This window comes from Danio rerio, chromosome 6 (genome assembly GCF_049306965.1).
Source record: "Danio rerio strain Tuebingen ecotype United States chromosome 6, GRCz12tu, whole genome shotgun sequence".
In the NCBI taxonomy this organism is placed as follows: Eukaryota; Metazoa; Chordata; class Actinopteri; order Cypriniformes; family Danionidae; genus Danio; species Danio rerio.
The window spans coordinates 24,161,764-24,175,721 of NC_133181.1; the positions used below are offsets into that span (position 1 = coordinate 24,161,764).

The 13,958-nt window shown below is 44.3% G+C and overlaps 1 protein-coding gene across 13 annotated transcripts in view; it reads left to right on the forward strand.

Moving 5' to 3' along the window:
• Window positions 1-1,931: 1,931 nt before the first annotated feature.
• pecam1b (platelet and endothelial cell adhesion molecule 1b) overlaps window positions 1,932-13,958 on the forward strand; it is a 52,604-nt gene continuing 40,577 nt past the window's right edge. For all 13 annotated transcript variants that reach the window (XR_012407934.1, XR_012407935.1, XM_068221951.2 and 10 more), the window contains exons 1-4: window positions 1,932-2,028; window positions 2,172-2,189; window positions 4,003-4,296; window positions 4,370-4,657. Coding sequence is in view for 11 of the 13 variants with exons in the window: in XM_068221951.2 (XP_068078052.1) it covers window positions 1,965-2,028; window positions 2,172-2,189; window positions 4,003-4,296; window positions 4,370-4,657 (664 nt within the window). In the remaining 2 variants the exon portion in view is untranslated. The remainder of the gene's footprint in view (window positions 2,029-2,171; window positions 2,190-4,002; window positions 4,297-4,369; window positions 4,658-13,958) is intronic.

Here is a 13,958-nt window from a genome sequence, read left to right on the forward strand (position 1 = left end):
GTTGCTGAGCGTAAGGCACTGCAGTGGGTGGTGAAAACAGCCCAACGCATCACAGGGACCACACTGCCAGCCATTGAGGACATCCAGAAGAAACACTGTCTGTGCCGAGCACGCAGTATTCTGAAGGACACCTTTTACCCCGCTTACAGACTGTTTTCACTCCTGCCTTCCGGCAGGTGCTTCAGGCTCCTCCGGACAAAAAGCAGTAGACTGAGGAGAAACAGCTTTTTCCCCAGAGTTGTCTCCCTCTTAAACCCTGCACCTCACTGACTCTTTTAGAAATATTAATTATAATAATGGAAAAGAACATCAAGCAGGTCTGCTGCTTTGGAGGGAGATTCTCCCTCCGAGCCTATTCTGCCCACAGGAAGAGTTTTAGGAGCCATGTCATGTGGTATTGAACACTCCGTTAAGAAAGCACATGGTTGCGGTGGTCGGTCCAAATGATAAACGGGACGGAAGCATCATCTAGCCAATGATGCTATTCCCCTAGAGCAAGACGGATGGCTTGTAGTTTGTGGTTGCCTACATAATAATTAAGTTCTGCATGGGAGAGAGGCAATGCAACGAAAACTACAAGGGTGAATCTTAAAAAAAATTAAAATATTTCTGTTCATTAGCCCATCCCTTTGTGGCCCCTAGTGGCATAGTCGCAAACTGCGGTCATACCTAAAACATGTTCTTACTCCTTGAGTGGCAGCAGTTCAAGGCGTGGCATTAATGCTCATTTTAAAGTGTCACCCACTATACAGCTGATAGTGAACAATAACAGAGAGGATAAAAACAGGTTGGTATACCGGCAAGATTCGAAGCAGGCAGAGAACATTCACAGACGATATAACAGGCAAAGGTGTCAAGAAATGGGAAAGGCAAAAGCAAAATGAAAGAACAATCGGTTATGACTGCTGGGCAAATTAAGACTTTACTCTGAACTGGTGAAAGAGTGGTGTTTATATGTGAGAGTGCTAATGTAAAACACCTGCCACTGCAATCAGTCCTGGGCAGAGAGGCTTATGGTGGATTGAGTCCAAATAATGCAGGTTAAAATTCGGGTAATAGCTCCTACTGGAGGTGCGCAAGGGAAGAGACCTGAGCTTCACTTACAACTATATCTAGTCAAATATTATGTACTATCATCATGGCAAAGATAAAAAAAATTATAAGAAATTAGTTTATTAAATTTATTATATTTAGAAATCTATTGAAAAAACGTCTTACTGTTGGGGGAAAATATGCAGGCGGTCTAATAATTCAGGGGGAAAAAAATGTCTGACTTCAACTGTATATATTTGGAAAAGAACAGTGATAAAAATTAGAGAGCACTATCAGATTCCTTCCAGTTATTGATGTTAATTGTGCCACCTGGTTGGGAATTTTCTCATTCTTTTAGGGTATGTACACGAGTGCAGCAAGTCGACAGCTGTACAGCTGTGCGACTCCCAGCTACAACTCAGGACACTGTTCATATTTTTGCTATGCCACAGAGCAGCATCTGTATTGTTTAGTTTTAAGTAACATGCGAATGTACGCATCAAGTGTGTTTTACTTTCCACTGTCATGTGCACAGCACTGGGCTGCATGGCACATCCGGTGTAAGACCCCCTTAAGAAGACTGAACCAAGGTCACAGCAGAGAAGTGTGAGACACTAACGACTGTGAGTGCAGATGTGTTGAAGTCATTGCATTTTTTTTTTTTTTTGTCATTCTTGTTACTTTTATATATTAAACACGCTGTATGTTTGCGGCTTCATCTTTGCTTCCTGTTCTATGACAGAGACACAAATCCAGGCAGAGTAAACATTCCAGTTTCAGGCCTCACTTCCCCAGGAAGCAACACTCGCATCCTGTGAAAGTTAGAGCGCAGAGGTAAAGACTTAAATACATGCTCCTCCCTCCAGCCATTCTTCAGTTTGTCCAACAGCAAAACACACATACTGTATGTGCACTGCTTAGAGTGCTCAGCCATGCAGGTGAAAAAACAGCTCACTCTCAGGGCAGGCACATTCCTCATCCTCTTTCTCTTCACCTGTAAGAACACCTTCCATTTATTTTCTCTCAATTTTGCTTTTTGATACCAAGGTTGCTTTGACCGTGTTGATTTATGTCTCATTTTTTTGTTTTTGTTTTATTTTTGCAAACAAATCCCTCTCTCGGACATTTGACATCATCAGCAGACAAAGCTAACACAGGTCTGTAAACCGCTCACTTCTCAGACATCTATCAATTTTGTAAATTTAAGAATGTTAGAATAATTGTCATTTATTGCATTAATGTTATGTGCTGTTTGTATTTTTTTAAACATGTCTGTATGTTGTCACAAGCCATTGTTATGCAAAGTAGTGGGAAGGGATTGAGAGCACATAAGAACATAAGTGGTGTGATATGGCACATCATTTTCTTTTAGAATGATGGTCTTGTATTTTACAGCCAAAAAGAATAAACTTGAATGTAATAATCTGCAAACTATTATAGGTGTAAAGCTATAGTTTACATACTGTTCAAGTTTTACATCCTATTATTAGCTTGACTTTGGCAGCTTGTATGGAATTGTCTGTTCATTTATTTAATCCTGCAGTAAATCCTGTTTATTTTAAGCATAGATTATTATAAACATAGAAAAAAAAGAATATATTTAATCTTTACTCATTTGCCTTACAAAGTTATGTGAAATAATTGGCATTTATGTTTATTATATTTATTTTCTAATTACTTTACAATTGTTCATCACTAAATGTATTCTTATTTATAGCAATTTTCCATTATTATTATATTTTATTATTATTCATTATAATAATATATCATGTAATATCATAATAAATAAAGGTAACAAACTATAGCACAGTCTAAAAATATAACATACAAAGCTGCTTAATAGAAGAAAAAATACCAAACATTCATATGATTTAGTTGTTATTTTATTAGCCATTTGTGGGTGCTGGGTGGGGACAGATATCTCTAAAATAGCTCTAATCCCAAGAGATGGAAGTCTCTAAATATGTTTAATTATTCTTCTTCCTGTACCAAAGTTTGTGTATACAGCACTGAGATTCCCACTGCACTGCTGATAAAAAAAAAGATAATAAAATGTTATTCCATTCCTCAAACTCTACCACAATCTGACTGCTTAAATTGCTTTTTACCCAGAGTTAAAAAGTGTCAATCTCATTTTGTCATTTTTCAATCTATACAGCAGAGGGAGAAATGGTTTCTTTGATGGTCTTCTTTAGAGATGATTATTGCATAAATTGGTTTTGATTTTCAATGTACCCAATCATAAAATCTTTGTGTATCACCAGTTCACCTACTGGACTGATTCTAAATGATCCATTTTAGATTTTTGATTACCTTTTCTCTTTTATTTAGCCTTTGTACATATGTTGTACAAATGTACACAAGTATATTGCAGTCATAAATCTTTCTTCTTTTTGGTAAAATGTATTTTCAAAATGTGATACGATGACGCAGTAGGCAGTGCTGTCACCTCCCAGCAAGAAGGTTGCTGGTTCAAGCGTCAGCTGAGTCAGTTGACATTTCTGTGTGGAGTTTGCATGTTCTCCCCGCGTTCACGTGGGTTTCCTCAGGGTGCTCTGGTTTCTCCGGTAAGCTATAATTGTCCATAGTGTATGTGTGTAAATGAGAGTGTATGTGTTTCCCAGTGATGGGTTGCAGCTGGAGGGGCATCTGCTGCGTAAAACATGTGCTGGATAAGTTGGTGGTTCATTTCACTGTGGCACCCTAAGATTAACAAAGGGAATAAGCTGAAAAGAAAATGAATGAATGAATAAATGAATGAATTTTCAAAATACATTAAAGTTTGTCAGTAAAAACACAAGGAATATGTTGCCAATTAAATATAAGTTTTCTGTTTCCCTTTGAATTTTAGCCAGTACTTGTTGATTTCTTGTAGTGTAGATCAATACAATATCTTACACAAGAAATATTATTTATTTAATTTCTCAACCTGCCACCATCTGACTGGTAAACTTGCTTTATTTTCCCCAGAGTTCATCATAAAAAGTGTAAATCTCTTTATTCAGCCGAGGAATGAAGTTCAAAGAGGTACAAATGTGTCACTGATATGCCAGGCAGAAGTCAGCCAAAGCCCAGGGTCCAATCCCAACTATGAATACATATTCTACAAAGATTATGAAATGCTACTTACAGAAAAGACCACCGCTACACACTGGTTCTACTCTATACCAGATGCCAGAGTCTTCCACTCTGGAAAATATGAATGTGCTGTTGTCATTGGGCATCAAAACAAGAAGAGTGGTTCCACAGACTTGACTGTTAAAGGTAGAGTAACACATCAGTTCAACGCCTAAAAGATCTTTCTCTCAATTCCTAATACCATGGCATGTGTCTGCAGGTCTTCTGACACCTGTTCTATCAGTGGATCAACAAAGATTGAAAGAAGGAGATAATGTTACTGCTGTCTGTACAGCAGAGGGAGAAATGGGTTCTTTGATGTTTTCGTTTAGAGATGGACCAGTTGAACTCTACAGGAAGTCAACCAATACTCAGAAAGTTGAGCAAAAGCTGGCCTTTGAGCACAAGAGGATGAGAACTGTGAACATGTTTTGCTACTATTCAATTAGTCTGGGTAGCAAAATAGAAATATCTAACAACAGTAATGTGATTGACATTGACATTCAAGGTAGGTCAATAAATGTTTTGTTATTAAACTGTAAAAATGTTACTTTATGAAAAATTGTGGACACAGAAAATTAAATATTGATCAACAAATGACTTCCTAATAATTAGCCCACATAAAATCCACTGTATTACTTTTAGCTGATTGTCTGAAGTAAAAATTAAAAATATATATTCATCAAACATATTAAATTGTGCTCAGCCAATTTATCAAACCAAATTGAAGTATATGGGCTTTGCCAGCAAACCTTGTAGCAAAGAAATGCGTGTAGAGCCGCTGGTCGGCACCACGTCTGGCGCATATTTAAATTACAGTTTCCAGTGCAACAACGGCGGAGATCCTACTAAACATCATATTCAGCGGATTTTCTTTCATAAACTTTATGGTGAGTACTGAGTTTTGTATTTATTAAACACTGCTTCAGTTTAACCATTAACCATTAAACTAGTCTCAGTCATTTCGACATAAAAACAAACAGCATGTACATTATGCTATTAAGTAATGCCTGCCCCCATCCGAAGCAATGTTGGACACAATAATTTTAATTAAGCACCTGTAATATTGACATCTAAGATATGTTCATGACCATATTTATCTCTTTGGGGAGAGTTACTATACCTATATACCTCACATAAAATGAAAAAATTCTTACTACAGCCACATGTGGTTTCAAACCACCAACTTTGTAAGTTTCTTTGTTCTGTAAAACACAAAAGAAGGTATTTTGAAGAAAGCCGAAAACCTCTAGCCATTGACTTCCATGCTATCTATTTTTCCTTCTTTGGAAGCCAATCGTTACAGGTTTCCAACTTTCTTTAGAATATCTTCTTTTGTGTTCAACAGGAGCAGAGGTGGGTAGTAACGAGTTACATTTAAATATGTGTATTTTTACTTTTACTCTAGTATATTATTAGAGAAAAGTCATTACTCTTACTTCGCTACATTTTGCGGCGTTCCTCATTACTGTCAAATGATAATAAAAATGATCCAAATGTTTTGTATGCAAATATCACGAGGCGCCGTATTAGAGAGGTTGTGTTGCGAGAGGTTGCTATAAAGACACGTCTCTCGCTTTCGGTTAGGGCACATGCTGCCACGTGCCTGTTTTTTTTCTTGAAAACATTTAAAATTACATTTTGTGACTCAACTAGAGTAGTATTTTTTTTAAATTTAGATTATAGGTGACATTTGTAAGTGTAGACTTAGTATTGACATTGCTATTTTATATTTTAACATACAGGGCAACTGGAAAACCACACAACTACAATGAAGATGGGAATTCTTGAAACAGTAAGAAACAGCAGCTTGATGAACTTTCAGACCCCTGGTAACTATGCTGAATGTCTGCTGGCCTGGAGTGTGTTTCCCAAAACACACACGTTAGCCAAATAAGGTCACAAGTTCCATCGTTACAAACATAGTTTGTTGATTTGCCATTTCCCAAATCTGTTGCTGCAATGAACATTAGCAAACTGCGTCGCAAAATTGAGCACTCGCAACTACAGCTCTGAAGCTGTCGTTAGAACGCTCTGGTTACTAAAGTAACCCTCCTCGGGGAACGGAAATGCTATCAGTGAATTTATTTAATTCACAAATGGGGAATTTCATTTCAGAAAGCCAATCGTCTGAAAGAGTATATAATGGGCCAATGAAATGCCAAATATATAGCATTTCCGTTCCCCTCCTCGGGGAACGAGGGTTACTTTAGTAACCAGAGCGTTCCTCTTTGGATGGGGAACTTCAATGCTATCAGTGAATTTATTTAATTCACGAATGGGGAAATGTCTGGAAAACGCCATAATGACTGCACCTTACCTTTGCCTGCGATGAGAGGATAGCCAGGCATAGCATGAGCGCTCCTGCATCAAAGAGAGGTGCACTCTTCCAACGTGATCCCTGGCCCTTACTTATCCCACTTCAAAAGAAGTTTTATGGATTTAGATATATTTTTTGGGAAGTTGCAAGCATCTAGATAATTCTAGGAAATACGACAGTACGTTGGGAAAGCGTGCAGTCCCGATAGGGAGGACGCTGCGGAGGCCATCTACCCAATTAGGGAGATATGATGGCAAAAAATACATATGGACTAGCCCTGAAAAGGGGGAGTACACATATAATAAGATGGTTAGTGGAGAGGGAAGACACGGGTCCGCCCGTGAGGGGGGACTGCACCGTGACTGAATAAGCATGTGGGATCGCCTAGTGGGGATCACGCATAGTGGGCACCTATACACAAAACGCGGGCTGACCAGCGGGCAGACCTACAACGTAGTGGGCCAGCAAGTGACTCCTCCGCTAAGTCAGTGCTGGGGGCCTCAGAGGAATCTGCAGGGCTCACCTGACGGGGAACTTTACTGACAGATAAAAAGGTGCATGTATCTCAGTGTTAGGGAGAATGGCACAGCAAGCGTGTTTCAACACCTTAACTGAATTGTTTCCTTAATCAACAAAGGTTACCTAATACCCTTGAGGAAACCGGCTCCACTCGCAGATTGTAAAACCTTGCAATTGTATTAGGTGTCGCCCAGCTCGCAGCTCTACAGATGTCTGTTAGAGAGGGGCCGCGTGCACGCGTCCAAGAGGATGCGATGCTCAGAGTGAAGTGCGCACACACTCTCGGGGGACATGGCTCGCCTTGGCTTTGATAAGCGAGAGAGATGGCATCCACTATCCAGTGGGCCAACTTTAGTTTCGATACGGCACTTCCCTGCTGCTGACCGCCATAACAGACAAAGAGCTGCTCAGATGATCTAAAGCTCTGAGTGCGGTCCAGATAAATACGCAAGACGCGAACTGGACAAAGTAATGAAAGGGGCTGGGTCTGCCTCCTCCGGGGGCAGCGCTTGCAGGCTCACTACCTGGTATTACCTCCCGGGCGGGGTCTCAGGAACGTGAGAGTAAGCCAGCCTGAATTACAGGCATGAGTCACTGACCGAAAAATGCCTCCAGGTCCCCGACCCTCTAATCGATATCAATGCGACCAGCAGAGCTGTCTTCAGGGACAGAAATCTTAAAGATACTGAGTCAAGAATTGAAGGGATTGACGCAGGCTTGTGAGAATGAGGGCGAGATCCTAAGAGGGCATGAGAGGGGGGTGGGGTGGATTAATTCGCCTAGCGCCTCTGAGGAACTGAATGATGAGGTTATGCGTTCCTACGGTGCTGCCAGCCACCGCATCATGAGAGCGGAGGGAGGGCCATCGCGAGGAGGGGGAGCTCTGACATCCAGGTCCGGTTGGGTCATAGGGGTGCAACCAGCAACCTGTTCCTCGTCCTCCCTGACCTTGCACAGTAACTGCGCGAGCAGGCTCACTGGGGCAAACGCGTATTTGCGCATGCCCCGAGGCCAGCTGTGAGCCAGTGCATCCGTGCTGAGAGAGCACTCGGTCAGGGAAAAGAACAACTGCCAATGAGCGATCTCGGAGGAAGCAAACAGAACGATCTGGGCTTCCCCGAATCGCGCCCATATCAGCTGAACAGACTTGGGGTGGCGTCTCCATTCTCCAGGACGTAAAGGCTGCAGTGAGAGCGCATCGGCTGCACGGTTGAGCTTGCCTTAAATGTGAATGGCACGCAGCGATTTCAGCCGCGGATGACTCCAGAGGAGCAGACGGCGGGCAAGCTGAGATATGCGGCGAGAGCGAATACCCCCCAAGCGATTGATACACGCCACCGCTGCCGTGCTGTCCATCCTGACCAGCAAGTGTTGCTGCTCCAGCACCGGAAAAAATGGTGGAGAGCGAGGAACACTGCCAACAGCTCCAGGCGATATGCCAATGCAACTAGGTTCCTTTCCACAGGCCCGCAGCTGCATGCCCGGAACGAACAGCCCCCCAGCCCATGCTGGAAGCATCTGTTGAAACAACAACATGACTGGACGCCTGTCCTAGAGGCACTCCGGCCTGTAGGAACGAGGGGTCATTTCAAGGGCTGAGGGCGCGGTGATACAGCGCAGTAGCAGTGACTCGGTGTGCGCGCATGTCATGCACGTCTGGGGACTCGATCGTAAAGCCAGTGCTGAAGTGGTCTTATATGGAGTAATCCGAGCGGCGTGAAGTGGCTGCGGATGCCATATGCCCCAGGAGCCTCTGAAATAATTTAAGTGGGATCACTATTTTGCTGTCGAGCTCTCTCAGACAGTTCAGCATCAGCTGAGTGCGCTCTCCGGAGAGGCGCACTGCCATAGTGACCGAGTCCAGCTCCAGCCCGAGAAAAGAGATCCTCTGCACGGGGGCGAGTTTGCTCTTTTCTCGGTTGACCTCAAACCCCAACAGGTGGAGGTTCCTGAGCACCTTGTCTCTGTGCATAATCAATTGCTCCGAGAGTGGGCTAAAATCAGCCAGTTGTCGAGATAATTGAGTATGCGGATGCCCGCGAGCCGAAGGGGCGCTAAGGCACCCTTTGTGAGCTTGGTGAGGACCCGCGGAGACAGAGAGAGCCCGAAAGGGCCAAGCTCGACCTTTAAGCGCAAACCGCAGAAACTGACGGTGGCGAGGAAGAATGGAGACATGGAAATACGCGTCCTTCAGGTCTATTGCTGCAAACCAATCCCGAGGACGAACGCACTGGAGGATGCGCTTCTGCGTGAGCATTCTGAACGGCAGCTTGTGCAGACAGCGGTTCAAAATGCGCAGATCTAGGATTGGCCGTGACCCACCGCTCTTTTTGGGCACAATGAAGTGCGGACTGTAAAACCTGCTCTCCATCTCTGCTGGAGGGACCGGCTCGATTGCATCCTTCGCTAGGAGGACAGCAATCTCCTCTCGCAAGACAAGGGGGGACAGGGGGCTGACCCTGGTGAATACACACCCGTGAACTTGGGGGAGCCATTTCGCAAACTGAATTGCATAGCCGAGTCTGATTGTGCGTATGAGCCACCGCCTAGGGCTGGCCGCGCTGACCAGGCAGGCAGAGCTCTTGCTAATAGACTCATCGCTACAATCGCTGACGTACCAGAGATTTACTCTCACTCCGCACTCAAACTCCGGAGGGGAGGCTCGAGGGGTGGGAGAAAGGAGACCGTCCTCCCAGCGCACGTGAGCCACTGGCGAAACGTACCGAACCTGCGAGCTAGAAAGCATAGCTTCTCAGACTGGCAGATTTTAGGGCTGTCACATCCGGGGTAGTGGAAAAGTGCTCTTTCATTGATGTTTTCATGGCAGTAAAAAGTGCCATTGGAAATGGGGCCCCGCCCTCCAGCGGGGAAAGAGCAAGTTTCCTCTTCTCCAGATGACCTGTCCCAGGGACGCTTCGCGGTCCCTTACTGGACTTAGCGGTGCTCTGGGCAGGGGGGCGCTGCCTGCTTCCGAGGTGCTTGACGCACTCGCTTCGTAGGCGGGCACCTTCAGCGAGGAGCAGCAGATATGGATGGTACGGTGGGCGGAGCGGGGTTACGGTCCCGCCGATAGGTGACATTACCCATCGCCTCACACTACTCTCTCACCGCCTTGAATTCCTGGGTGAATTCACAGACGGTGTCGCCGAACAGGCCAGCTTGGGATATGGGGGAGTCTTGAAAGGGGACTTTGTCGACTTTGCGCATATCAGTCAAGTTTAGCCAGAGGTGGCGCTCCTGGACCACTAATGTGGACATCGTCCTCCCCAACGCACACGCAGCGGACTTCGTGGTCCAAAGAGCATAGTCGGATGCGATGCGAAGCTCACAAGCCTGGGTTGGACCCACCCTCGTGCAGCTTGGCCAGCGCCTGCGCTTGGTAACGCTTGTAGGTGGCCATTGCGTGCAAGGCAGAAGCAGCCTGGCCCGCAGCCATGTAAGCTCTAGCTCCGAGGGAGGCAGATAACTTACAGGTTTTGGACGGGAGACGAGGCTGACCCCGCCAAGAAGAGGCGCCTCGCGGACAAAGATTGACCGCAATCGTGCGCTCAACCTGAGGAATCGCCACATACCCCCTGGCCGCTCCACCGTCAAGAGTGGTGAGGGTGGAGGGACACACAGCACGGGCAGAAAAAAGTGCCCTCCAAGACTGCGTGAGCCTACTGTGCACCTCCGGGAAGAAGGGAACGAGAGGCTTCGAAGGCTTCGCCCTCTGGTCCTCTACGTAGCACCCATCTAGTCTTTCTGGCTGCGGAGCTGGGGGATAAACCATCTCCAACCCATGGCCGAAGCAGCCCGGGAAAGCACGGCTAACATGTCCGTTTCAGGATCCGTCTTGACATCGCTCACCTGCCCGGAGGGGGTGAGCGAGTATGGATCATCATAAGACAATGAAAGCCCACCCTCTGATGCCACGGTGGACGTGCAGGGGACAGCTGGGGTGGTTTGCCCTTTTGCAAAGGCTAGCCGCGATCTTAACTGCGCAACAGTCATGGCATCGTAATGACGACATGAACTGCCCGCGAGCAGCGCATTAAAGAGCCCATATTATGGGTTTTTGAAAATTCCCCTCCATGTAGTGTGTAACACAGCTCTAAGTGAAGTGAAGTATCCAGCTAAGGCTTAAATCTGTAAGAATACAGTGTTTAAAACGGTTGATTCATCTATAAAAGAGTCGACTCATAGTGCTTCAAACGAGTCGCCTTGATACCGAGTCATTAGGTGTTTCGCCATGACGTACGAACGAAACCAAGTTATTCACGTGCATGCGCAAACCCGGGAGATTTCAAACCTGAGGCCCCGCCCTCTGACGCAGAAACCCAGACACACACACCCACAAACACACTCACACAAACATGCCGGTCGATTGAAGTCACACTGCAGATGGATATTATCGACTCTCTACCCAAAGATGAAACATCAGCATTATAACCAAGCAGTTGGAAACTACTGGAAACTTCTGGAAACTACATGCTACAAAGAATTCTTCATCTGCGTTTGTTAAAGGAAGAATCAGTAAAGAGTAAGTTAACTTACTGATGGACGTCAGGATGGGTTTCTTCCTCCATTTCTCAAGTGTAAGTACGTGCGATTAAAGATGTTGCCTCTTTTACTCTAGCTTGCAAATGTATTTAGTTGTGATTTGTTACTTGTAACCGAGTGTACTGTATCAGGTTAACTGGCTATATTCTCTTATCACATGCAAAGTCACGTTAAAAACGCGACGCGTGCTGCTTTGTTTACGGAGCTCCATGGTAGAGGTCTGCATTCCCGCGACTGTCCCCGCGCCAGATTTCTGCGGCGCGGGAATAAATTTCCGAATAAATTGCGGGAGCGGTCGGTAACGGGTTTAATTTGGCACGGGAGCGGGCTGTCAAGCAATATCACGGATATTGCTATGCGAATGAGAAAGAGAGAACTTTGTGTGCTTGGTGCTGTGTGTGTGTTTATACAGACAGCTTGGCTGTCTGGACTGTATAGCTGGGTGATTTTTGGTTGTGTTCTCGCCCGCTCTTTAGCGGGATCGGGCGCGGCGGGCAGAAAACGGGGCAGGTTCTCAGGCTAAAACCTGGTGGATGCGGGCGGAAGCGGGAGCGTTGTCGTCCGGAGGTGTGTGTTTTTGTGTGTGTGTGGCAGCCAAAATCCACGCCTACACTATCGAGCATGTATGAACTGTGATTACTTTTTATATTGCTGATTAGCTATTGGGCATTTCACTCTCTGACATAAGGCAGTCGACCAATCGCGACAGACTGTCATCGGTCCAATCAGCACAGATTAGCTTCGCGCTAAGGAGGGGTTTGGGAACAAATGAATCACAGGACGATTCATACGGGAGTCGCTGGGATAATTAGGTAAAAATAAATGCAGATTATAAGACCATGAAAGTGTTTTTTGACCTTGCATGCATATTAGACTGTTGTTGGAGACCCTTACAACCAAGATATGACCCTATTTCATTTATAATATGGGCTCTTTAACATGCTGGACCTCCACAGGCATGAAACGCAGTGCCCATGCCCATCATCCGAGGACAGGAAACCACCGCATCCTGAAACGCACAGTCGGAGCACCATCCTGAAAAGGACGTGCTGCACGACAGTGTTGCTCTTGTTGTGAAGTTGCAACTTTATACGCACCGCTCTGGGGGACTGGACCCAAAGAACGCCTGGCAAGGGAGAAACCCAGCTCAACCATCTGCCACTGCGTGTACACACTCTGGATCGGGAAAAGGCTCTCGTTCGCTCGAAATCGCTGGATCACAGCAAGAGAAACCCTCATCAACTCTCTCAGAAGGCTGCAATAGTCTCTGAAGCGAAAAGGATGGCGTTTCCTTGCTTTCCCTGTCCTTATATGCGGAGCTAATTGACAATAAGTTTCAGGTGCGCAAGCTTACGCTGCCAACTCATTTGGCATTTTATTGGCCCGTTATATACTCTTTCAGACGATTGGCTTTCTGAAACGAAATTCCCCATTCGTGAATTAAATAAATTCACTGATAGCATTGAAGTTCCCCATCCGAAGGGGAAACATTGTTCCTGGTTGTGTTCTATTCCCAGTAACCCCTGCTATTGCCTATTCATTTAGAACATTCTAACATTCAAAGTTGGAATTATTAAAAATAAAAAAGCATTAAGGTTATCTCCCTTAGGTGTAATTTGCTTTCAAATTATTTTGACAGGTCAGTTTTAGCTTTTTTTTTTTAGCTTTCGGTTTCATCATCATCATTAATACTATAAATATTACTATTAAATTAAGATTTTTTTATTTCTAAATCATAATAATAAAAATAATAATAATAATGGGCGAAGCAGTGGTGCAGTAGGTAGTGCTGTCGCCTCAAAGCAAGAAGGTCGCTGGGTCGAGCCTCAGCATCCGCTGTGCAAAAACTGGCTGGATAAGTTGGAGGTTCATTCCGCTGTGGCAACCCCAGATTAATAAAGGGACTAAGCCGACAAGAAAATGAATGAATGAATGAATGAATGAATAATAATAATCATCATCCTCATGATCATCATTAGTATTATTAATATTATTATTGAATTAGGATTTTTTTCATTTCCTAATATATAATAAATATTAAATTTCATTTTATAATAAATAGCCTCATTATTTATTTATTCATATGATTCATATATGATATTAGAATACATGTTAGCTTTTGTAATTATTTTAGTAGGTAATTTTAGAATAGGATATGTCATTCTCAATAATTTTTGTAAAGGAAACATAGGCTCTATATGTGGTATTTACATATAATTTGGTTAATATGGAAAGCGAGTGCATGTTTTTACCAAACCTAATATGGGATTTTATTTTAAATGCTTGTGCGTCTAAAACAATATAATTTGTTCTTCTGTAAACAAGTAGTTCCTCCACCCCGTTTAGAGCATCATTATGGGCGTTTTACGTTATAACTAACATGGTTCAAGCGAAGGATCTGCGACAGAGAAACTGCGGGTTTTGGGAA